The 25,289-nt window shown below is 40.5% G+C and overlaps 1 protein-coding gene across 2 annotated transcripts; it reads right to left on the bottom strand.

The window, feature by feature from the left end:
• Window positions 1-357: 357 nt before the first annotated feature.
• Window positions 358-25,289, bottom strand: col2a1a (collagen, type II, alpha 1a). Of its 2 annotated transcripts, XM_044352646.1 has the most exons (54): window positions 24,976-25,289; window positions 22,938-23,144; window positions 21,755-21,771; window positions 21,597-21,629; window positions 20,780-20,812; window positions 20,533-20,586; window positions 19,921-20,022; window positions 19,183-19,260; window positions 18,547-18,591; window positions 18,379-18,432; window positions 17,963-18,016; window positions 17,447-17,500; window positions 17,271-17,324; window positions 17,077-17,130; window positions 16,933-16,977; window positions 16,630-16,683; window positions 16,472-16,516; window positions 16,280-16,333; window positions 15,768-15,866; window positions 15,583-15,627; window positions 15,362-15,460; window positions 15,187-15,240; window positions 14,955-15,062; window positions 14,798-14,851; window positions 14,487-14,585; window positions 14,281-14,334; window positions 13,309-13,407; window positions 13,069-13,122; window positions 12,903-12,956; window positions 12,679-12,732; window positions 12,408-12,461; window positions 11,255-11,299; window positions 10,895-10,993; window positions 10,119-10,226; window positions 9,910-9,963; window positions 9,724-9,777; window positions 9,555-9,608; window positions 8,784-8,837; window positions 8,556-8,663; window positions 8,321-8,374; window positions 6,797-6,850; window positions 6,518-6,679; window positions 6,287-6,394; window positions 5,911-6,018; window positions 5,664-5,717; window positions 5,413-5,520; window positions 5,252-5,305; window positions 5,020-5,127; window positions 4,884-4,937; window positions 4,164-4,271; window positions 3,753-4,041; window positions 2,391-2,578; window positions 2,026-2,268; window positions 358-1,915 (listed from the first exon to the last, which is right to left on the bottom strand). In XM_044352646.1, the coding sequence occupies exons 1-54, from the start codon at window positions 25,067-25,069 to the stop codon at window positions 1,769-1,771; spliced, it is 4,473 nt and encodes a 1,490-aa protein (XP_044208581.1). In that variant the 5' UTR covers window positions 25,070-25,289; the 3' UTR covers window positions 358-1,768. The 2 variants fall into 2 exon arrangements, with proteins under 2 accessions (XP_044208581.1, XP_044208582.1); XM_044352647.1 differs by lacking the exon at window positions 22,938-23,144.

The raw sequence follows: 25,289 nt of genomic DNA, 5'->3' as shown, positions 1-25,289 counted from the left end.
ATTACTCAGGACAGACCGGAGAGGAAGCAGGCCACAGTACAGACAAGTAGTGATGCAGCTGTTTAGATGCATCATTACTCTACAAAATACTTAATTCCAGTCAACAAAATGTTCTTTATTTATGCCTATTAGTCCAGACAAACAGGAGCTGACGACGCGCAGCCCCACCCTGAAACCGGAGAACCACTACAGTACTTTTGTTCTGTTTTGTTATGAGATTCTCTGAAATTACACGTTTGCATCAGTCTTAAACTTTCACACACACTCACACACACACTATGCACTCACAGTTGAGAGTAACTGACCTCAAGAAATACAAGTGTAACAAAAAAAGCAAATTTAAGCACACATGAATGGTTCTGTTGAAAGAAGAAATACTTCCCCACGCCATTTCTGTTTTTATTCAAAACTCAATTAAAAATCAACTTCATTCTTAATTCGGTTTTCCTTTTATTTCCAATTTACATCAATTAGAAGTGTAACAAAATAAAAACAAAAATGATCATGATCATAATAAAATTAATTAAAAAAATGTACACGCCCTCACACACACAGAGACAACCCACCCTGGTTGTTTTAGAGCGACCGTCCTCTTGAGTCCCGCATTCAGCTTTGGGGTCTGGACTCCAGAGGAGGCCTCCAAGTAGCCCCTGTCTCCCCTGTCTTACCCGACTGCACCCCTCCTCCAGGGTGGAGTGTGAGTGTGTTGTGTGAGGCTAGTGGGAATTAAGGGTGGGGGGCGTTTGGTGAATTACAGAACTCATAGCACCTTCTGAAGAGAGAGCAACCCAAAGCAAAGATGGCCATTCAGATCCACCTGAAAGCTAATTTTTTGGTCAGCTCAGATTTAAAACTCTACATTTTCACTTTGTTTTTCAGCGTGAGGTAGCTTTAAACAATCTGGATGACTACAATAAAGAGCAAAACAAATTTCCCTCAAATTCTTCAAAACAAATTTTGGATGAGAACTGGGCAAATCGCCTTCTTCTGATGGGCAGTCAAGGGGTACAGGACATTGAAACACACATCCCAAATGTAACCTCATGTTCCAAAAAGTGTTGGTGTGCATATAGACACATGTACACACATAATGTGGAAATATATATAAAACCATCTGGTTGCTTATAAACACAGACTTTTACAACAATAGAACCAAGGATTTATAATACACAGTAAAGGTTTTGCTCCTGCTTATGATGGACAGGCCTGGAGCACCTGCATTTGATTTTACTTACTGAGAATATTTTTTTGGTCTACACTGATTCAAAATGCCGTATTAGTGTGTCAGGAGGGAAACAGGGAGGGAGGTGGAGTAGGACTGGGACAGAGGTTGTGCGGCTGTTCTGTAGTGGAAAGGGGCTTGTAATACTTACAAAGTAAACCCGTCCAGTCCTACCTCAACTCTGCCCATTCAGGTTAGACAATAAATAAGTGACATCAAGTCATGTTTCTGTTCTCCATAACTTGTTCGCTTGGTCCCTCTTCCTCCTGGCTCGGACTCATTCCCGTCAACAGTGGGCCATGGGAAACATGACTGGATCTCAGGAAGCGGGTTGACAGAGAATGCTGGTGTGATGTACAGATATTGCCGGTGCCCTTCAGTGCTAACATCCAGGGAGTACAACTTGGAGAGCACTTCGTTGTGAGAGAAAAAGTATCAATTTTCTTTATAATTTCCAGTCGTCTTTATTGTGGAAGTGTGTGTAGTGTTTCATGGTTGAGTTTATTTGTTTCCTGTTATTTTGGGGGGCCATTGTGATATTCCACTTTACAAGAAGCAGACTGCGCCTACATCCACTCCGAACTCCTGATCCGCTCCTCCGATATCCATAGGAGCAATGTCCACAATTGGCAGACGGGAGGTTTTCTGTGTTTTGTACTCAAAGACAGTCTTGCCCCACCGGTCTGTATGTTTCTGTTGGTTAAGAGTAGAGAAATGTGTCAACAACAGTCTTAGCATATGACAATTACATATATAAAACTTAAGAGAAAGAATATTTTCTGGCTCTATTCTGCAGCTCTCACCTTGCAGCCATCCTCCAACACGCTGTATGTGAAGCGGCTGTTGCCCTCTGCGCGGATCTCCACATCGTTGGAGCCCTGCAGCAGCAAAGCCTTCTTCAGGTTGCCTGTAGCCTGATCCATGTAGGCAATGCTGTTCTTGCAGTGGTAAGTGAGGTTCTGGGATGCTTCATTGGACAGAAGCCTCAAGAAGGTCAACTGGACACTGGCAGCGCTGGCAGCAGGGCCATCCTGAGAGTAGTCGAACTATACAACCAGACAAGAAGTTGAGGAGTTAATCAGCAGCTCTCATGATGAGGATCATTTAGTTTTACTTCAGTTTATTGAAAGAAATTACTACAAAGTGTTGTACTGTATAATATACTTACATGGAATCCTCCATTCATGGTCTCTCCGAACCAGACATGCTTGCGGTCCTTGCTCTTGCTGGTCCACCAGTTCTTCTTTGGTACCTTGGCGATGCTTGGGTAGACGCAGGTCTCTCCAGTCTCCATGTTACAGAAGACCTTGATGGCATCAGCTGTGCTGCCAATGTTGGGATCAACCCAGTAGTCACCTGGAGAGATGAGAGAAGTAGGTTAACAAGGAGTGAAGCTGAATCACTAAATGCAACTTTGGCAAAAGTTAGATATGTAAATATAACATTTTTATACACAAGTTTATTCAGTACACTACATCAGTGAATCCAGAGAATGGATCCCTGTGGAACTCCACCTGTCATACTGTTGCTGTTAAGAGATAAATTTACCAAAAGAGAAAGTCCCACTGGGATCTAGAAGTACAAGAATAGAAGGATTGTCTGAGTCAAAGTTCATATGAACAACACCTGTCCACCCAAACAGGTGTTTTCAGTGAGTTTTCAGGTGTCACAAAAATTCAGGGTGATGTCACTGAAGCACAATCTTTCCACAGACATTATCAGTGCTGTGATGGTGTTACATCAAGACTAAAGACAGTCAAATTATCTGTGAGCAGTTTGATGATTACTAAGTTGGTTGTAAACATTCTTTCTTTAGGGTTTTACTTAGATTTTTGCTCTTTTTCAACCCAGGACTTAAGAGCATTTTTGACACATTTGACACATCTAAAAGAGAAGTGAGAAGAGAATCACTCACAAGAGGTAATTCACCAGTTAAGAATATGTAGCCTCTTAACATCTACCCTTTTTTTTTTTTTAATTTTTGCCTATTTGGCACACCCAAATGGAAAAGCTCATAACAGAAGCTTCATTTGAAATGCAACATCTTCTAGTTTCTTGAAATGTGCTTAGCATGTGGCTAAAACACAACCAAAACTACATCAGTTCAGATAAGCTTCAAAAAAGTGTTTTTGGTCCTTGTCTATAATGAGTCATAATTGAATAACCATAACTAGGACATGCTTTATGCCAGAACTATGCAAATCACCACATACAATCTACATCTTGTCAACCACACCTGTATAAAATTCTAGACCTCTAAACCTAACCTTATTGGATCTAGGAGGTTTTTAGTTTGTGGTCTCCCTGGTGTCCCTGAACCTCACTAAAACGTCTCCAAGTGGCCAAATTGTGTCAGTTGTTTTTACTCATTACTGCGTGATGCTAAGCTGCTTACAACTGACTTAAGCAGGTCATCGGTGATCCGGTGGATGTTAAGAGGTTAAAAAAAAGGCTTACAGGACAAAAGTCAAGACCTAAGCAGACTTCCTTTTCTTTCTTTTTGTCCTTCTTCACCTCCCCCACTACTTACCACTCTTCCACTCAGGGTGGCACAGTTTCAGGTCTCTGCAGGTGCGAGCAGGGTTCTTCTGGGAGCCGTCAGGGCTGCGCAGGTTCTCAATCTGGTTGTTGAGGGACTTGAGTGTGGAATCAACCTCAACGTCGTGCTGTCTCAGGGAGCTGGAGGCCTCATCAGCCCTCATGTACCTGAGAGGATCAGTGGACTTCTCAGTCTGACCAAGACCGGCGAAGGCAGACATATCGATGCCAGGGCCAGGAGGTCCAGGAGGACCAGGGGGTCCGGCATTACCAGGAGGACCCTGAAGGAGGGCAAAAACAGGAAATGGATCAGGCTGTACAATCAGGTGTAGAAAGACAGTATGAAAATATAACATAGGCTTGTAGTGATAGTAGATTTCATTTTTCTAAGCATGTTACATACAGGAGGACCACTTTCTCCAGAGCGTCCACGAGGTCCAGGGGGTCCAATGGGGCCAGGCTGTCCGTTAGATCCATCTTTGCCAGCAGGTCCGCTTGGTCCAGGTGGTCCCTAAAGAAGCAGTGAGTGTTTAAGTACAAGTCAGCAGATGCTAACATGGTTGTTTAAATATAGAACTTTATTTCATTTCCTGAACTTGTTCAAAGTGTAAAACTACATCAGTTATTTTTTAGATCCACCATGAAGTCTGGGTAAGAAAAAAAATCTGATTAAGTAATTCAAATGCACCAGCAGTTTCCCTCTATTACCCCAATCACCTCCACACCCTTTGTCTTAATATGCATGAAGTTTATTTGTATGGTGACATTTCCCTTCATTTTCCTTATCATGCACAGTGATAATCTAGAATAGATATTAAAGTCCATTTCCGATCTCAGCAGGAGTGGTTTCACAAATCATCAGTCTCCCCCGTCTGTCTGCCTCTTCTCCTCGCAGAGAGTAATTACAAAATGCCTCAGCTGCCCATCTTATCACAGCGGTAGGTAATTAAAGCACGTGGCCTTTCCTGTCCCCATCTTCGTCAGGTGATTGGAGAATTACAAAAAGACTAACCTGTGCCCTTCATTACCATCACATATCTCAGGTATTAAAGCGATAGGACGGAAATGTAATGAGAGTTTTTTTTTTTTTACTCTGCTCTTTGCTTTTGCTCAGCTTTCTCACCTTAGCACCGCTTGGTCCTGCAGGTCCAGAAGATCCACTATCTCCAGCGGGACCCTGTTTGGACAGACAGAGCAGAACATATTAGTGGGAGAAAAGACAGATGAGATAATACTTACATTATGATTATGTTACTTACAGGAGGTCCAGGAAGACCCTGAAGACCAGTGAATCCACGGTGACCCTTCTGTCCCCTCTCTCCAGCCTCACCAGCCTCTCCCTTGTCTCCACGTGGTCCTTGGGGTCCCTGGAATAAAGGTTTGACATGTATTAAAATCCATGGCTGCATATGTGTAGCACTTTAAAGAACCTAAATCAAATTTGATTAAAACAAACTTAATTATGAGGTTGCAGTTAGAGATGATACTCACAGCCATTCCTCTAGCTCCAGCAGATCCAGGAGGTCCTGCAGGTCCTTGAGCACCCTAAAGAAAGAAAGAAAGGTGTGGGTGTTTCCTCGTATTAACATTAAAAATGAGAATCAGTGCCCAACACTTATTCTATGGTCCCGACAGTGTGTTGCGTTACTTACAGACTCTCCTCTGTCTCCCTGCTTGCCGAGTGGTCCGACGGGTCCAGGAGCACCAGGGGCACCGGGAGCTCCAGGGGCGCCAGCAGGACCGGTGTTACCTCGCTCTCCCTACAGGAGGACACAAGGTAATGAGTCAGGGTAACAAGTAGGACAGCATGGTTGTCAACAAGTCATCTCACCAGCACCAGAACAAACCAGCAGATCTAGTAGATTTTTGTCAAACTGTGATTGGTTGGACTAGTTTCTCTCACCTTGACTCCAGCAGATCCGTCCCTACCAGGAGGTCCATCTGCTCCAGGGGTACCCTGAGATACAGAAACATATTTTTAATGATGTGACATGCAACAATTCAAGAGCACATTTGATTTGTCAAGTATTATTTCCTAATTGTATTGTTAATATGGCCATCCTTTAATTTTCTTCTATTATCATTGTATATACAACCAGAAAAATTTTGTTAACGAGTAGTTTTTGTTGTTGCTATTGTTTACTTCTGACCTCTCTTCCAGTCTCTCCGGCAGGTCCAGTAAGTCCAGGGGGTCCCACAGGTCCAGGAGGTCCACGGTCGCCAGCAGAACCAGATGATCCCTGTTTGCCAGGCTCTCCCTAAACACAAAGGAAATATTTGCATAATCAACTTAATAAATGTCAGTAGCTCCTTAGAAATTGAAGGCTCGGAATAATCTGACTTTCAGTGGATCAATATTTTGTGTCACATTACTAAGCAATGAAATCAATCATGAAGATAATAGCAAAAATTCAAGGATAACTAACAAGAGTACAAGAATCAGATTTTAGAAATCATAACAATCTGGCCCTTATCAAATTTTCACAGGAACACAGCTAAACAGAAAACATGCAAGAGGTTACTTACAGAAGGTCCAGGGAGACCAGGGAAGCCTCTCTCTCCACGCTGACCAGGCAAACCAACAATACCACGAGATCCAGCCAGACCCTGTGGACCTGAAGGCCCATCAGCACCCTACAGGAAAGAGAAGACTGAGTCATGAAGTGTTCTTATCTGGCTGTACCTGAGTTCAAAGACCTCCTCATATCAGACTTCCTCCTGATATGAGGAGGAAATCAAACCACAAGAGAGACTCACAGGTGGTCCATCCTCTCCAGGCTCTCCCTTCTCTCCTGGTGCACCAGCAGGTCCACGAAGCCCAGCGTCTCCCTGTCTTCCTGGGGGTCCAGCATCACCACGTGCACCCTTTGGTCCATCTTTACCGCCAGGGCCAGCAGGGCCAGGAGCGCCAGGGTTACCCTGTGATGGAAAGACAGAGAATTTCAGCAGGTAAGAAAAACACAAACATGAATCATTTCAAATTGACTCCGCAAACTTATTTCTCTTCTTGGAATTTGTTGTTGATGAAATACTCACATTAGGGCCAGGAGATCCAACTCTGCCAGCAGCACCTGGGAAACCTGTGGCACCCTGTCAATGAGAGAGAGACCTCAGTAAACATAAACATACCCAACCTGTTGACTATGAAGGCAGATTTTATTTTTCCTATTCCCAACAGAGTTACAGCAGCTTACATTAATACTCATCTGGCAAAAAAAACTACTCATATACTGTAGCATACATGCTGTTAGACTGCCACCTTTTTGTGTTTGACACACATATCACTGATTATCATTAAATGATACAAGTAGATTCATTTTAAAGTCATGTCAAGGTTTTGACGCAAACAATAAAAGAGGAAAATTTTGCTCTGGGGTGATATTATGGTTACTGGGGGGCTGGATTTGGCCCTAGGGCCACTATTTGGCAACCACTGCTGTATGTTTTTCTGAATGCACAGAATCAAGCTCCTGTAAAATTCTCAAGAATCGCTTTGAACTTTAAAGATAAAAGTATTATCCATCTATATGCTGCCTATGTAGGCTACAGGTGATTTTAAAGTTATCCTCCTATATATTTATCTGACATTATTAGGTTGTTTCCCCAGTTGGCTGGGGAGCGGGGGTCAGTCTTTAACTTTTTCCTTATTTGAGAGCCTGAGATGAAGTGCTTGCTGATGTGGGTTTGTAAAGCCCAATGTGATATTGTACAGTACTGTGTGTGACATTGAGTCATACAAATAAACTTCACTTGACTTGAATCAGGTCATACATATATATATATATTTAATCTCTTCCTTGATTACAATATCTGCTTATCCACAGATCTGCTACTTGACAGTAAATAAGATTTCTCTTGGTTGCAGAGGAATCCCTGCTACCTTTAGTACCTGTTTAAGTTAGTGAAGCTAGCTCTATCAACATTTCTAATTAGATCAAAATAGAATCCTTTTTCATATAAATTGGTCTATGTCTACCCACTTGATTTGCCTAATAAATTGATTTACCGTATATTTTATATCCATATTATTTACCCCTGATATTGTGTATGTTGTGTGCAAACGTGCATGTGTGTCCACTCTGTAGGCTACATGTCAGCAAATTTTTATACACTCCATTAGGGCTGCAACTAAAGATTGTTTCCATCATTGATTGATCTGTGAATTACTATCTTGATTGGTCAATAAAATGTCAGAAAATAGAGAAAAATAATGTTACAATTTCCTACAGCCCAAGTTGATGTCTTCAGAATAATTATTTTACCCAAAAAATATTTATTTACTATGATTTAAGAAAAAGAAAAAACGCAAATCCTCACAGTTGAGAGGCTGGAACTTAGTTTGGTACATTTGTTTGAAAAGTGACTTGATGTTTGATTAATTGATTATCGAAATAGTTGCAGATTCATTTTCTGTCAATCGACTAATCGATTAAACGACTAATCGTTTGAGCTCTTCACTCCTTATCTTGCTTATGTGAAGTGTTTTGAAAGTGATTTTGTTGCACTTTAGTTAAGTGAAGTGTTGTGAAATGGTTTGTTCATGTGATAGGAGTTACTTACAGGAGCTCCCTGAGCACCACGTGCTCCTTTAGGTCCAGTTACACCAGTGGGTCCCTGAAAAAGAGGAACAGCAAATAATTAATCATCTTCATATTACAATAGAGTGACTTTAAAGAGTCTTGTGCCTCATTTTATAAGGTGTTTCCACTGCCAGTTTAATCTGATCTAGAAATGTGACCTAAGATATATACATCTGGCTTCAGGGCTTTATTTGGGGCAGAGGTCAAGTACCCACCACAGGTCCAGGAGCACCGGATGGTCCCTGAGGTCCAGGAGCCCCAGCTTCTCCCTTCTGTCCACCCTCACCAAGCTCTCCCTTGGCACCAGGCTGACCATCTGCACCCTGAATATTTTAAACAGAACAGTAACAATAGCAGAATGTCAATAAAGGGGAGTAAAAATAGATTTTTGTTCAGTTATTGCATTCAAACAAAATATATCTTGTAGCTTTGAGTTTACTTACAGGAGGTCCAGCAAAGCCAGCAGGCCCAGGAGGACCAGCCTCACCACGGTCACCCTGCAAGAGCACAGAAGAGATGGTCGGTCAGTGCAAGCTTGGGTTCAGATATTGATGCTGTTTGTATCATCAGTTATTCCTTGATTTAAAATATATCTTCTCAAAATCTTCCCTGCATTTACAAAAAGCTCTCTGTCTGCTCCAGCATTAAATAACATAACATTAAATATAGATAAGTAATTACAAAGGGGAAAATGGGGCAAAAAATGACAGTTGTCATCCTTTCCTGCCTCCATATTCACAACTATGTTACTCTAGCTGTAATACAAGTTGCAAACAATCTTGGAGTGACAGCAAAATAACCAATTCTGGTCTGATCATACATCTATATAGTCAGGTCTGTCATGAAAGGTAAAAAAGGAACCCATCTCTCATAAAACCCTTTAACTTTACCTCTCACCATGTGTGTTTTTTGAGGCTAAAACTGAAACATCTCTTTGTGTTTCAAAATTATGAATGAAAACATTTAGAGAGTCTCAATCTTGTTCCATTTGAGTTTTATAATCACTGGAAAATGTCTCTACGCTGTACAAACTCAGCTTGTTGTCTTCCTTGTGGCTGTTTGATCCCCCCTGTTATGTTACTGTCATGCTAATAATCTGTGAGCAACAGCTTCATTTTTTCAAGCCCTAGCTTAGTCCCCGACACACGCCAGCTGATCAACCTTGGTGTGTACTGTGCATATGACACAAAATATGACAGAGATGCTGTACTTACAGGAGCACCACGAGTACCGGGAGCACCAGAAGGTCCAGAGGGTCCAGTCTCACCCTGAATAGAAGAGAAACAGTCAGCCAATGTAACCAAAATGACCAACAGTTTATTGTAATCAAACTTAGTTGATAGTCGTCTTTTAACAATCCAACGTTAACACTGTTATTCTTACCTTGGCACCGTTGGGTCCAGATGGGCCAGGAGGACCGATGGGTCCAGTCAAACCCTGAGAAAGAACAGAATGTGGATGAGTAAGAAGAGCATTTAGGGGTGTTTGAATGTTTTTTGTTTGATGGCTGTCAAAAAAGCATCAATCTGTAATTTAAAAAAAGAAACCAAGAATTTATTTTGAACTCACTCTAGAACCGTCCTTTCCAGGAGCTCCCTCAGGCCCCTTTGATCCGCCGTCACCCTGTTGGACAAAGAGGAAAGCTGCATGTTAAACACACATGAAATTTCTATTTACCCTGTTTACATGTACTATACTAGACACTGAATGATTCACTTTCACTAATGAAATAAAATAAAAGTCTATTGTAACAACTTCTAAAAGAATCTGTTACTCACTCTGTCTCCTTTGGGTCCTGGGATGCCACCAGCTCCCCTCTCTCCGGGCATACCCTGCAGACCGGGGGGTCCCTGGGATCCAGCAGCACCAGCTGGTCCAATAGCTCCCTGAATTAGGATTAGGAGATCACTTGTTAGTCCAAATTTGTCATGTCTGCTAGTTTCCAAAGAACATATTGAATCTGAGGACAGACATGCTGGTTCTCTTTTTACAATATCAACACAATTTGACAATATCAAAGGAGTCGTTTTGTACATACTGTATTTTATAAATGTTGTAAAAAGCCTTAAACTTAAGCAGAGTGCAGGTTCATGTTCAGCATGACCATCAAGGAATAAAAAGACCAGAAAGTTCTTCTATATTTCTCTGCCCATTATTTAAGAATATATTGATAATAATCCTGTTTGTGCTTTTCATGATTGAGTAAACAAATAAATCATTCTGAAGTCACACCAAGGTGTATTTTGAATTATAGTTTTTCAAAACTAATTAATAAACAAGTCTACCTTGACGATTTTAATTGCAATACGTGAGCCTAACTAAAAGTCCTGAGAGGTTAGTTTCATATTGGAGATGAGACAGCTTAGAAAAGCCTTAATTGGAGATGATACGTTCTTCTGGGCTAAATTTGAGTTTTTTCGAGCTGCACATGGGACATGGTAAATACTTTAACACTTGTGGAGGAGGTACTGTTGTATAGCCAGGTATGAAGGATAATCACTGGCCTGTAAGAAAGGCAGTTAAATAATAATCTGTTTCAGAGTCATCCACTGACCTTGGGTCCATCACTTCCGGGTGTTCCAGGAAGTCCACGAGGTCCCTGAAGACCCTGAGCTCCAGCACCACCCCTCTCACCAGGGAAACCACGTTCACCCTGTTAGGAGACAAAAAGACACTGGATCAGTGGGCTAAACAGGAAATGGTAGCAAGTGCTCAGTTGTGTAATGTGAGGAGGAGAAAGTGCTTTGTTGGGATGATAAATTCATGGTGTATGAAAATGTATAAAACAAAAAAATGGAAATTACTATGTATGAACTGTATATGACAGCAGTATATAAATGTCATAACTGGCTGTGTGTATAGTACTATTTGCTTTGAAATCATTGAGAATGAAGATGAGAACATGGAAACTCACTCTTGGTCCAACAGCACCAGGAGCTCCGCCCTCTCCAGGAACACCCTGCACAGAGAGAAAAAACACGGTTTTATTACAGTTTTTGGAATAATTACACATTCAAACAAATATCTCAAAACTTCTATTAAGTTTTTATTGTTATTCTTAGTATGAACAGCCAAGACAATTAATTTTACAACAAAATATAACCTCTATCCAGAATGTTGCAGTGTAATGAAAGTCATTTGTATGGTGTCAAAAACTGCTCTGCAGTAAGGAATGAGCCTTCTACAGTGCCGCGCCATGGAGAGGTCATTATTATATACACAAAATAAATTGCATCTTCAGCTATTAGTTTGCTTTCCTGTCCGTGACAGCAGAGTAGTTTAGTTATGGAGTGAGTTGAAATTGCTGGGCAGGAAGGAAGTAAGACATCTTAACTCAAGATGTTTAACCTTTCAAATATGTTTTTTTTAGATATATAGATTTATAAAGTACTTTATTAATTCCAAAGGGAAACTGCAATGTTTCAGCAACAATTTCATTAATATCCTTAGCAATAGCAATTAATAAAAAATATACAATTAATACACCATAACTAAAATAAACTAAATAAAATGAAAATAAAGACTAAAGATAGGATCATAACTTAATCTAAGCTGTGACATTGAACTACTGGAAGAAAATTTGATTCCCAATGCAGGTCGCAGGGTTAATAAGTGATTTTAACTGAAAATGTAATGTGAAAAATGTTGAAACAATGCCAAGATTGATGCGTGTTTAACAGCCAGTTAGAGTATTGGGATATTTAAGGGGCTTCTTGTTGCTTACAACAGCAATTAGAGAATGAGAGTTAAGTTAGACTGATGCTTGATTGAATAAGCAGCAGTTACCTTTAACATCTTGAACTAGAGGCTGTTTTATCTTGTCTTTCACTCCATTTACTGTATATCTAGCGTTCTCCCTTCACATCTCAGCCATGTGTACCATATCGTTATTTTACCAGAAAAGTTTGGCTACTCAGAAATACCATCATTTGGCATGTACTGTGGGTGGCACTGTACAGGCTCTAGGATATTAACAGTTTGTGTCTAGAGGTTAATCAACAAAGATAGAGCAACAGATCCAACACATCCTAAGCAATCCATTTGTATGAAAATATGTAAACGTTTACCTGATCTCCAGGTTTTCCAGCCTCTCCTGGGGAACCAGATGGTCCAGGCAGACCCTGTCCAACAACGACAAACACATTAGTTATATTAAATCTGTAAATATAGACTAGGTCAAAGTTGGCTGTTTTGCTAAAGAAATGACTGTGTTGATTTTCCTTCACGTACTCTGTTATGACCAAATCTGTAAGTATTTTCCTCTCACATTAGACATTGTATTCATTATTTTGTTTGTCAGACTGCTGAATCTGAGGTATGATGAGAAAATAAACTCACCTGGAAGCCAGAAGGTCCAGGCTGTCCTTGCTCTCCTCTCTCTCCAGCAGGTCCCTGATTAGACCCAAACACAGGTGATCAATCAAGGGTAAAGTCAAGTGAAAACTGAATGTAAGACAGATCTCATTTCATGTAATGATGATGGTTAATTTTAAATAATAGAAAAATAGATGTGCTTTCTAGTGTAGTAGTTGAAGCTCTAAAACCATAACTGAAATACTCACAGCAGGGCCAGGAGGTCCAGCAGGACCAGTCTCACCATCTTTTCCAGACAGACCCTGTTCAGAGAGGAGTACTTACATTATGAAAAGTAATCTGATGACAGAAGATGAGGTATACATTTGTGAGGTTTAAAGGAAGATAAAGTATTTAAGGAGAAAATGTACTCACTCTCAGACCAGTACGACCCACAAGTCCCTTCTCTCCTGGCTTTCCAGGTTCACCCTGTTGAGGAGAAAACACATTCAATTATCTGTAGAAAGTCTCTTCACCTTTGAGTGCTGCAAGGTTTATGACAGTAGTGTTATTTGGCTACTTAATTTTGTCTTTTAGATTATCAGGTTTTCATGTTATGTGTAATAGTGAAGACACCCCTATTGCTCCCAATCTACTGTATCCTGACAAACTTACATTGGCTCCCTTTGGTCCAGGGAATCCCATCACTCCAGGCTGTCCACGGGCTCCCTGAGGACCAGGTGGGCCGGGGCGACCATCCTCACCAGAGGCACCCTGTTGAAGGCACAAAAATTAAAAATCAGCACTGAAATACACAGATAATATAGATTAACCTGGGAGTTTAAAGTTGTGATTGCACAAAAAAAGGTCTTCTCAAGTCTAAATAGTGGTTTGTAGGTTGTGCGTGAAGCTCTGTGGCTGGTAGGAGAGCATGTTAACTGTTCTGACTCAAAGCTAGAATGAAATAGTGGACAACTCTACAAGTAAATTGTGAATAACAGTACAAAATATACTTAAGCCTTAGTCAATACAAGGCTTTTGTTTGAGAATGTGCTAAATCGAGTGTTGTGTTCATTGACCTCAGCTGATATTTCCGGTTTTTCTTTAAGCGTGTGTAATTTTGCTGAAAAATGTTGCTGATAAGCCACTCTGAATGGAACAGCTGCTCATTCTTTTCATTTCTAAGTCTCTAATCATGCTAGTAAATTTGTAAATCACTTTCTAAAACACTTTTATGTGCATTTTGTTTCAATGAAAATGTATCAAATTGTGATGCTAGCCTATTTTATCAAAGCAAACTGTTGTGAATCATTACAGTCCTAAAAGAGTACTTTACATTTTTTAAAGATCATTGTTGGGAATTCTTGTCGTTAATTGACAGTAAAAAGTAGAGAGGCAGAGAGAGAGAGAGAGAGAGAGAGAGAGAGAGAGAGAGAGAGAGAGAGAGATGGTGACATACAACAAAGGCCTGTGGGGGGATACAAACTGGGGACCTTGCACTTTATTTGGTACACGTCTAAGACTCCTAGATGCTCTGCAGTCTTTGCTTTTAGTTTTTTAAAACCCTTTATTATTTCAGAACTGAAACCCTGCAAGTCTTCATAAGCATGATATGAAGACATACATGAGGATTAACATTGTACTCACAGAGGGTCCAACTTTGCCTTGAGGACCAGCATCTCCGGGACGACCGGTAAGACCCTATGAAAGGCAAATACAATTTTAGAGATTGTCAGCATCATTCAAGAAGAATTAATCATGTTAAACATCCCTCTGCCTTGAGACTAAGAAGACTATGAATGAGTAACACTGTCTGACTGATTCTGGGGTGGTAATGAGGGAAGAAGACTCACTCTGGCTCCGGGAAGGCCAGACTCTCCTGTGCGTCCAGGGTCTCCAGTTGCACCTTTAGGCCCAGCAGCACCAGGAACACCACGGTCGCCAGGGGCACCCTGAAGAAGATAAGATGAGGGAGGCCAACTTTAAATATAAGTTACCACAGAAATGGAAGTTGGTAGAAATACGGCAGCTACTTTCATGAACATAACAGTATCTTTCTTGTGCTGCAGTCATTGGAGCACAAATAAAGCCACAATGATAATGGTGTCAGTGAGCTGAAATCAGTTATGACTGTTAAAGAAATGTCATTTTACGCAGGACCCACCTTAGCACCAGCAAGACCATCCTGACCTGGGAAACCACGGTTACCAGGAGCTCCCTGAAAAGAATCACACACATTTGATTAGTTTGTGCATAAAGTAGCCACAACTAATTCATAATGTCACTTTTTAAAAATGTGATTGTATATGCTGATTACTTACTCTCTCTCCTGGAGGTCCGAGTGGTCCAGCAGCGCCAGGCTCTCCTCTAGCACCTCTCTTTCCTTCCTCACCAGCAGGGCCAGGGGGACCTTGAGGACCAGCAGGGCCCTGGAATAATCAAAATATGTCAGTAAATCATTTATCTAGTCTAATTCTAAAATATGTTTTTGTAGTTGCTATGGCATGTTTCTTATATCAGTCAATAATCAATGAAATTAATTGTTCAACTCACAAGCTCTCCTTTGGGTCCAGCTTCACCTTTGAATCCAGGAAGACCAGGGTCTCCCTACACATGGCAAGAAAGAAGATGACCACAACAATAAATAATCATAACATGAACAAGTATCGCAGTTTCACAAAGTTTCACAAAGTTTCACAAAGTTTCCGATTTTTCCCAGGTGACTTACAGACTGTCCTTTGGGCCCAAGAGGTCCTGTTGCTCCCTGTGGTCCTGGGGGGCCACGGGGTCCGGGGAATCCAGGAGCACCAGCAATACCAGGTGCACCCTTCAAAGAAGAAAGAAATGGTAAAATATGAGAAATTTAAGTAAAACAGTAATATTTTGAATTATAAAACAAGAGAAGGTAACAGAGGCCTCTAAAATCATGAATAAGAATAGTGGACTTACAGCAGATCCTTTAGCTCCAGGAATACCATCAGTACCGGGGTTACCCTATGAAGACAGTGAATAAAAAGCAATGCATCACATTGTGTCAACAACTGCTAAATACTAAGTACAGTGTAAAGATGGATGGTGTTGTTATATGAGTAAATCAATTTCTGGATGATCAGGATGAGTAATGACAAACAAACCGATGCTCCGGCGGGTCCGGGAGATCCTGGGGTACCAGCCTCTCCGCGGGGTCCCTGTTGGCCTTCAGCTCCACGGGCTCCAGTAGGACCAGCTTCTCCCTGACAGGACACAATAGATGTATCAGTAACAGGCAGAAAAACTGATTTATTCTAACTTTCGTTAACTTGTAAATTCAACGTTTGTACCTCCATATAGGGAAGGGAAGTGTGTTTTACATGTTCCCATATGTATGATAGAAAATTGATCTGTCTGAGTTGCAAATGATTTGATCTAAATTATACATTTTTATTTAGTAACATGAATATGACATGATTTAAATCCATGGAGCCTGACTGAATAAACTTTCTGAAAGCACTAGAGGAAGAATTCACTAAGTGGAAAGGCAGAAATTGAAAATGCTGTTTACCACAAATGGTTGAAATGACCTTCACCAGGCTTTTACTGCTGTATTTTCATACATAATGTCTGCTACAGAAGAGAACTGGCTCAGGATACTGTGATCTGTACAAACCTTGGCTCCTGGGGATCCTGGGAAACCGGGAGCTCCAGCAGGACCAACAGGCCCCTGTAGACAGAACAAAAATATGAATGTTAGGGCTCATGTCTGATGAAAAAATCACTTTGTTGCTGTGTCATCAAAAAACATTTTAAATTAAAAATCAATTGGATGAATTGGATGCAAAATTGTAACTATGATACGTACAGGTGGACCAGCAGGACCGGGCAAGCCATCATTTCCACGGGCACCCTAAAGAGTGAAAAGACAGGATAGTCAGGTACACCAGTCACCATGAAGAGACCATTCAATAATTATTTTATATTATTATATTGGGTTGAAGCAGATATAAAACTGTTACTCACTGCAGCTCCAGCAGCTCCAGGACGTCCCCTCTCGCCAGGCAGACCACGTGGACCCTGTAACAGAAAACAAACTTATTCAGTTTTTCTTGATCATTATAAGACATATAGCTTAAATTTACAAAGCTGTTATTTGTCTTATCTTCATTTTTACATCACACAACTTTAAAAACTAAAGTAGAATGACGTGGAACTGAAATTGAACAGCGTAACAGTTCTGTTCCTGTTTTATTATTATAATTACTATTATTATTAAAACCCAGAATAATCTGAACAGGAAGACCAGATAAAGCATTGGAGACTCACCATGGGTCCAGGGGCACCATTCTCTCCTGCAGCACCAGACTCACCCTGATAAGAGAAACGATTAGAAGAGGAACGAGGGAAACAATGGAAACAATAACTGAATAATGGAAATATGGATTTTTTTTAAACATTTGATGCTCTTACCTTGGCTCCTGCGGCACCAGTCTCTCCCTTTGCTCCATCCAGACCAGGATGACCCTACAGAGAAAGGTGACAGGCCTCATCAGGACTCACACTCATCAATCAGTCCTCAGGTGTAAACAATGAGCAGCTATGAGCTCTGTCTCTCATATGATATTGAGCACTTAGTTATACTGTTTCTTTTGTTAAGCACTTACTCTGTGTCCTTTGATTCCAGGAAGTCCAGGAGTTCCAGGGAATCCACGAGCTCCCTGAAATAAAAATACAAAAGATATTGATGAGGACTATTTCATTAACCTCTATTTACCTTTCTTGACTTTAAAATGTGAGTTGACAGCAGCTGAAAGTATGAGGTGATCAATTATTTGCTCACCTGAGGCCCAGCAGGTCCACGCTCACCAGGTTTTCCAGGTTTGCCAGCCTCACCCTGGGAACAAGCAGGAAGTGGAAGGATTATTTATAACTGCAATGCACTTCACTGTGGTGGAAAGTTACTGTATACATGCAGCCAGTATTCTGTGAACTTTTTACTTTCAGCAGTGTAGTGAAGAGATAGACAGAGCCCCCTGGTGGTACATGTAGTTTATATTGTATGTATTTATGATTTATTCATCTCATTTTCAAAAGATTGGTGTGATATAGTGAAATGAAAGCAAGAAAATAAGCAAACGTGGTTGCTTTGAAACATTAGAGCTTTTCTTACTGAGAAATACTATATTTTATGCTGTTAAAGTAAAATGTGGTGCTGTTGTGTTAAACAGCAGATTTTATGCATTATGCTTATGTTTTAATTAGCTGTGGGTTTCAGAGAGATTTTGCATGAGAAATGACTGTTTGGTGGATCCTAAATGATGTATCTAGCACATGTAGTTCAAGCCTTGACTCTTACATCACTTCCTGGTTTTCCAGAAGGTCCGGGTGGTCCACGAGGTCCCATTGATCCCTGTTATAAAACAAAGAAAGATAAATCATTAGTGACAGTTATCTACTTGATCCACATAAAGACAATTAGAAATGTTTATGTGATGCAAAATGAAAACACTGCTCTCATAGTTTCCATATGTTGAACTAAATAATTCCCTACAGCTCAAATGTTGGTGATTTCCACTCAGTACGTGATGTTAAACAGCAATGAACTCTACAATCTCTAGAATCATTTTAAGCTAAAATAAACTTTAATATTACTATGTTTCTATTCATCAACAGATGCTGTTGGTAAACCCCAAACATAACAACAAATCTGAGGAGTACAGTCTGTCTGATAGATACACAGATGCATTCTGGGATTCTTATGTTAATACTTACAGCTGGACCAGGCTCTCCAGCCTCTCCAGGGGAACCTTGGAAACCCTGTGGCCCCTATAGGTGCAAATGACAAAGAACAGTATTAGTATTTCTGTATATTTCCCCATAAGCTGATCAACTGTAATGACCAATCACACAGTGATTTAGTGCTGCAAATATTGTACTTACAGGAGCTCCAGTAGGTCCAGGAGGACCACGAGGACCCATAGGACCCTGCAAGAGAAACACAGGACATATAGAGAAATTAATTTACCTGTCATCCATTTTTACCTCACAGTGCGACAAAATAGGTAGCTTGCATAAAGAACTTAACATCCTGTGCTATAACAGTGATATACAATGTAAACCAAGCTGCTTTTTGGGCTCAAAGAATTTCAGAAAACATATCTTTAGGTTTAAAGTAGCTAGACCCCACAATACCTCTCCTATAAAAACTTGAAGAAAAAAATTCTAAGGATTTTTAATGTGTAGTATATTTTTTTGAATATGATTTTTGTGTGCATATTTTAATGTGGTTCACACTCAAACACACTTGTTTTAATGAGTGTAAAATTCTGCTCTAATTCAATGACAACCATTAATGTTTAGTCAGCTGAAATCTCTGCATCAGAGTGAAACTATTTAGCCACAAGGTGGCAGCATTGCAAAGATCTCCATGAACGTGTGGGGTTTATTTTTAACAGCAGCAACTCTGAAAGTAAGCTAAATGTCAGAAAAGAGGGTTTGTCACTGTGACAGATGAACTCTCTCCACACCAAAAACAAACACACACACTCTGCTGAACCCACTGTACACAGAACTTACCATTGGTCCTTGCATCACACCCATCTGAGCACCTCCAGCCTTCTCATCAAAACCTCCAGCCATCTGAGCAGCAAAGTTCTGTAAACAGACAGAGAATCAGAGTCAGTTTGTGTAGTTTATCCAGCCTGAGCTGCCTGAACCAAGTGGGACATTTACACAGCCGCAAGTCAACAACATGGTCTGAATTACCGACTTCAATGGTAGCTCAGTTACTATAAAAGAAAACACACAGAGAACATTTACTTTCGCTTGATCCCTGCTAAAGAAAAGCACCATTATCACCCTGAACTTTTCTATGACAGCATGAGTGTCAGTAAAACTGCAGTATGCTGAACTGCTTGTTCAGGTGTTCTCTTTTTTTGTGTATTTAAATCTCCCTCTTTCCTCTTTGATAAATAAAATATTTTTTTGGACTAATTTTAAGCTGTTTCCATGTATGGGTTGAGTCAGTTTCAGAGCACAGACATACATTCATCAGTTCCATGCTTTACTTTGCAAATAGAGCAAACAAAGGATTTAGTGATGGAAAAACACTGATAATGATTGTGATTTATGTCAACAATATATCATTCAATCATATATATAAGACCCCAGTCTTCTTGTTTATCCAAACATTTTCAACCACTGTGTTGTGCGATATGAAGGTAACATTATAGTGTTTGGACTTAAATCTGAGGGAGGAAAGGTAGGTTTGGTAAATTGTTACTAATGCCATGTATAAATTCCCTTTAGACTCACCCCTCCAAGCCCTGGTGGTCCAGGTGGTCCAGGTGGGCCAGCAGGTCCGGGGTTTCCAGGGGTGCCAGGCTCACCATCTCTTCCTCGAGGTCCAGGATTTCCCTAGGGAAAAAAAGGAAGGGACATTTGCTCTAAGTTATCGGACAGATTCAAGAAGATTTCAGGTAAGAAATGATAACTGTGAGAAGAAGGAGAAGCTAAGATCCTGGCAGGATAAAACCACCATCTGAATGACTTCAACCATCTGATGTGCACTGGTTTGTGTTAACTAGCAAGACTTCAGCATTAATTCTATCCTATAAGTTATAAAATATGTTTCTTCTCTTGTCTTTCCTCATCATATGATTCTTACAACCCACACAGGTACATGGAACTGTCTCCCCTAATAATAACCTGTTACAATAGTTTGTTGTTTGTTTTATCAATGCCTTTTACAATTTGGATGTTCCCATGCTTAAGTACACACACTCTACCACTGCAATGATCAGTCCGGCTGTTGCTTGACCCAATATTTAATGGCTCATTGTAACCATACACATTAATGTGAGGCAATTTCTTCTGGATGATGTATTGAGTGGATTTTATTTATGGACGCAGTGTATTGTCTCTTACCTTATCACCCTTAGCGCCAGCTTCTCCACGTGGTCCCTGCTCACCTGGGGGGCCCTGTAGAAACAAAGACATTTGTCTTAGCAACATTCACAGTATGCCTAAAACACATATTCAGAGCAAGAAACATGCAATTGTGCTCCAACAAACATCATCATCATAAGATGCTCAAATAAGTATAGAATGAAAATAGTAAACTTTCCTGTGTTTTTAGTAATCTGGATAAATTAATAAAACATGTGATATTTACCATAGGGCCTGATGGTCCTCTTGGTCCTACAACCTGCACAATGGTGAAAAATAAAACTTTATCACGAATGACTCATTATTAGAAGACCAATCTTTCATACTGTGTCCAGTGGTGCCAGTTTCTGAACAGCTAAATGCAGAGAAGAACATTCCAACTTTGTAGGAGGCGGATGTCAAGCTTAAAACAAAATCTGATGAGGATTTCATTTGACAGGACAAGTTTTGCTAAAAACATCACCTCTTCTTAACCTCTGGTTTGGCTGACTTAGTTCACCTGACGTGCACTTGCAGGAAAGTTGCTGAGAGGAGCTAAGAGGATTTGATTGGGTTCATTATGTCCGAGGAATGCAGGGTTTTTCCTCATTTAATAGAAAGTCCAATGAGGCATTGTTAGACGTTGTGGATAATCTCTAATGATCCCACATTTCTTCAAGGGAAATGTTTAAAATCGAAGGGAAAGTGGGATAACCGATAAACAAAGAAACAATGGACAATTTTTCAGGGTTTGTGGATAACTCTAAGTCAAGATACAAATATAAAAAACTATCAATCATTTTAATAAATAAGATCTGGAGAAATACTGTAGTTAACTGCATTGGTGATTAATATGAGCACCAGTTTTAGACATTTAAAGGAAGAAGAAGCAAAATGAAACTCTGTAATAAGTCCAAATAAAACCAATAGAGGCTATGAGGTTGGATTGGGCAATTTGTAGTTAACATCCAGGCCAATAATGAGTTCTTGGACGAGGCAGTTAATGTATAGCAGTGTATTTCAAGCATTACACACATTAACTGTTGCACAGGATTCATACTTACATCTGCAATCTCTCCTGGTTCGCCTTTCTGGCCCTGATTGATAAAAGAAAGAAGCAACATCAGCTGCCTGAAACACTGCCCTGACAAAAGTTACTTTTGCAAATTGTTTTTTGTTGTATGCATGGATATCAGTATTTTCCCACGACCCACTGCCTCACCTTAGCACCAATTGTCTCTGATGTTGCAGATGGATGGATGAAGGGAAAGAAAGAACAACATTAAAAATGGTAAACATTTTAGACACTTGATTGATTTTAATTCCAGTGTGATTCTTAGGAAAGGAGACCTGCATCTGATGATGCTAAAGTGATCAAATACCATTCACCAAACCCGAAGGCAAAGAACCCATCCAGATTATATTAATGATGAGAGAGATGAAGCAGAAGCAAGCATGGACTAGGAGATGAGAATTAAGTGTTTAGATACAATCATTAAGGCAAAATGTGAAAGCAGTTAAGTATTAAATAAGCAACTTGTAACAGCCTTAGTAAAAGCTGGTATCCAATGGACAAACAGACCACGCTTGGCTTACTGAATTAAGCATGGCATCCAGTACCAGTAAGTTGTTTATCTTACAGTATTATGAAAAACTGTTTATATCAAATTTGTTTCAAGTGATCTTAAACTTATTGTTTCTGATGGACTTACTGTGCAGAAACTGCAATGTCAGCAAACCTTTTTGTTGTGTTATGATTTCGATGAAATATAAAAACACATCTCTACATATTCTCTTTTCAGCAGCTTAGTATCAATTTGGCCAGGTAACTGCAATTTTAAAAGGCCTTAAACCTCTGGCACCTTCTATCTAGAAGAGGCCTTATACATAAAGGGTTGGAACAACTTTGGTCTTTCCAATGTTAAGGTTAAGGTTGAAGACACCTTAATTGTGTACAAAACCTCCAAATGTGTCAAATAAATTAATGTGTTGAAGCTCAGTATGAGTGTAGGCTTCATCTCAGTCATGAGTTAAAATGAGCAGAAGCATCTCAAACTGGTTAAGATGAAAACCAGACAACACATTTAAGGATTTATCCAATCCCACATGGAAAACACTTCCATTGGGAGCGAGATAATCCTGATAATGTAGCTTATCTGGTCACCATCAGAACCAAGCATGTAGAGGGCCACTTTGGAATAGGGAACATCAGGTGCTGATTGAGTAGATAATCACAAAACTAAATGATTATCACACCCAGACACGACAGTATAATTAGTGACTACTGCAGCCCTGATCAGGCAAAATATTTGCATCCTGTGGAAGTTCCCCATTCAGAAGTGTTGAGATAAATGCAAGATAAAAGAGTAATTTATTTATGGGTATGTGAATAAATAAATTACAACCAATGGGGGCACTGGCATCAGCAGGGCAGATGGGACAGCACTCTCCAGATGGGATGATAGGGTTGGCACACTCTTTGATCTCCTCGCAGATTATCTCATCACACAGAACCGCTCCGCTGTCACACACACAGATACGACACGGCTCTGGCTTCCAAACATCCTTATCATTATACTGCTGGCCGTCCTGGATGCAGCCACCTGCCTCCTCTGTGGTGACCAGCAGGGGGTGCACGGCAGGTGGACAGAGGAGGAATAAAAGCAATGAGAGGACAGACAGGTTGGTTCAAGAGAAAGTTAGATAAGGAAAGGTATTGGTTTGTGGGTTAGTATAGCAGATGTTATTAAAAAATGGTTTAAGAGAGAGAAGTGGGAATAAGAGGATGTAAGGGGGTCAGGGGGGCAAGGCGAGGAAGTAGGAGGAGTAAAATGGGGGTGAGATCGAGGAGGAGTGGTGAGTAGTGAGTGAAGGGGAGGTATGTAGAAGAAAGAGGGAGAAAGATAAAAGTTATCCTCTAACAAATGAAAGCTCTGAACACTTTATAAAGTATTGCAAAGTATACAAAAGTTGTTGCTCACATTCAAAAAAAATACATGAATAAAACATACGATTCTTAATGAATTTTAATGAATATGGAGTAAGAGTGCTTGTTCCTTTGATGCTCATGAACAGGTGCTTGTTTGACCCATAAATACACCGAGAGTTTTGTACAAATCAGTAGCTGTGGAGCACAAGTACAACTCACAAGTTTTAAATATAACTTATGAAGCAGACAGGAAAACACCACAGGCCTGCTCTGCTGCTTGTATGAATGAGCCTCTCTTACAGGGATACTGTGCCCAATTGACAAGCTGCTGCCTTAAGTAAACAGGGGGTCCTTCTAAATTTCTCCATCTGGATCCCATAGCTGTGTTAAGCACCAGTGCAAACACATTGGGGAATTAAGAATGGGTGATTTGTTTGGCTGGCTCTACTAACTGCTGCTGTTTGTTTTTTAAGCATATTTGTGAAAGTGATACTTTGCACATACATGTTACAAGACAAGCTTAATTCATGATTAGAAATGGAGTTTGGCTACTTGAAACTGAAAACTTTTCTTTCTACTCCACCACTGTTTCTTTTTTTAGTTTAACTTTTGGATTAACACAATGCCAACAGCCAATTAAAGCCAGAAGAAAGAGAATTTAAGAGGCAGGAAATACAAAGAAAAAAGGCCAAAGTCCATCTTGCTATAAATACCACTATATGTCCCTCAACTGTTGACTCCCTGCTGTGCACCCTGTCCTGTGCCCTCCTGAGTTCAGAACTGCCGCTCCCTTCCTGCTACCCTTTGAGCCTGCTAGTCTGAGGTCAAGCACTGTGTGACCCTGTCACTTCACATCATGAAAACCCAGACTCTGCTCCAGCCAAACCCTGCGTGTGAGGTTAATTACACATGTCTTTAAAAAAAGCAAAAAACAATTAGACTCACTTTTAACTTGCCTATAAATTGCTCAAGACTAATATAAATAAAATCTTGAACAATGTTAACTTAACAGACGAGTGTTTCAAAGTATCCAAAGGCATTTAAGGCATCAAGGTACTCTATAAAGCAGAATTGCTGCTGAGAACTGGCTCAGCAATTAGAGCAAACAACAGGAAAGGCTGAACGGTAGGACCCAGGTGAGAACAAATGGACACTTGTTCACCTGGTCCTCCATCCCACACAGATGTGCCTTGACAGCCTCACCTCTCCTACAAAAATAAATGGCTTACTTGGAAAGACCACCGGACTGCCTGACAATATGCACACACATCATCAGAAACAGTTAACAACTACTACATTATACATGTAACTGGCCACAGCAAAAAAACACTGTATCCCAGCCTGACAGAGTTGTGCTCTTCATATTCTTCATCTGATTTATTCTCCAACATTCTTCTAAAACATCAGGTAGAGAAGATTGGGATGGCAACAAAAAGTTGGTAATGTCATCACAGTAACAATCCAAATTTTTTTGCAAGTAAAAAGACAAAGATCAAGAAAACTGTGCAACTTACGGTCGTCCTCTTCTTGACATCTGACCACGGATAGTAAAACAACTTGGGATGCTACAAGTAGCAGAACAGTCCTTGAGTCCACAAAGCTGAACATGTCTAAATATTAGACATGCAGGAGCTTGGGTGAGAAGTGAAGGGATGGAGGAGACCAGGCTTTCAGTCAGTGGTGTGTAAGTGTGTGTTCCCAGAGACTAATGGTACCATGCAGTCAAACCCTCCAAAATCTAAGTGGAATCCAACGCGGGGCCCCAGCTGGCACTCTGCACCCACCGCGTCAGGGCAAGCACCGCGGTTTTATGTCCACTGTGCCTTGT

The sequence above is a fragment of the Thunnus albacares genome, chromosome 5, assembly GCF_914725855.1.
Source record: "Thunnus albacares chromosome 5, fThuAlb1.1, whole genome shotgun sequence".
Taxonomy (NCBI): Eukaryota; Metazoa; Chordata; class Actinopteri; order Scombriformes; family Scombridae; genus Thunnus; species Thunnus albacares.
The sequence above is the reverse complement of the archived record's forward strand: the minus strand, read 5'-3'. Positions and strand labels throughout refer to the sequence as shown.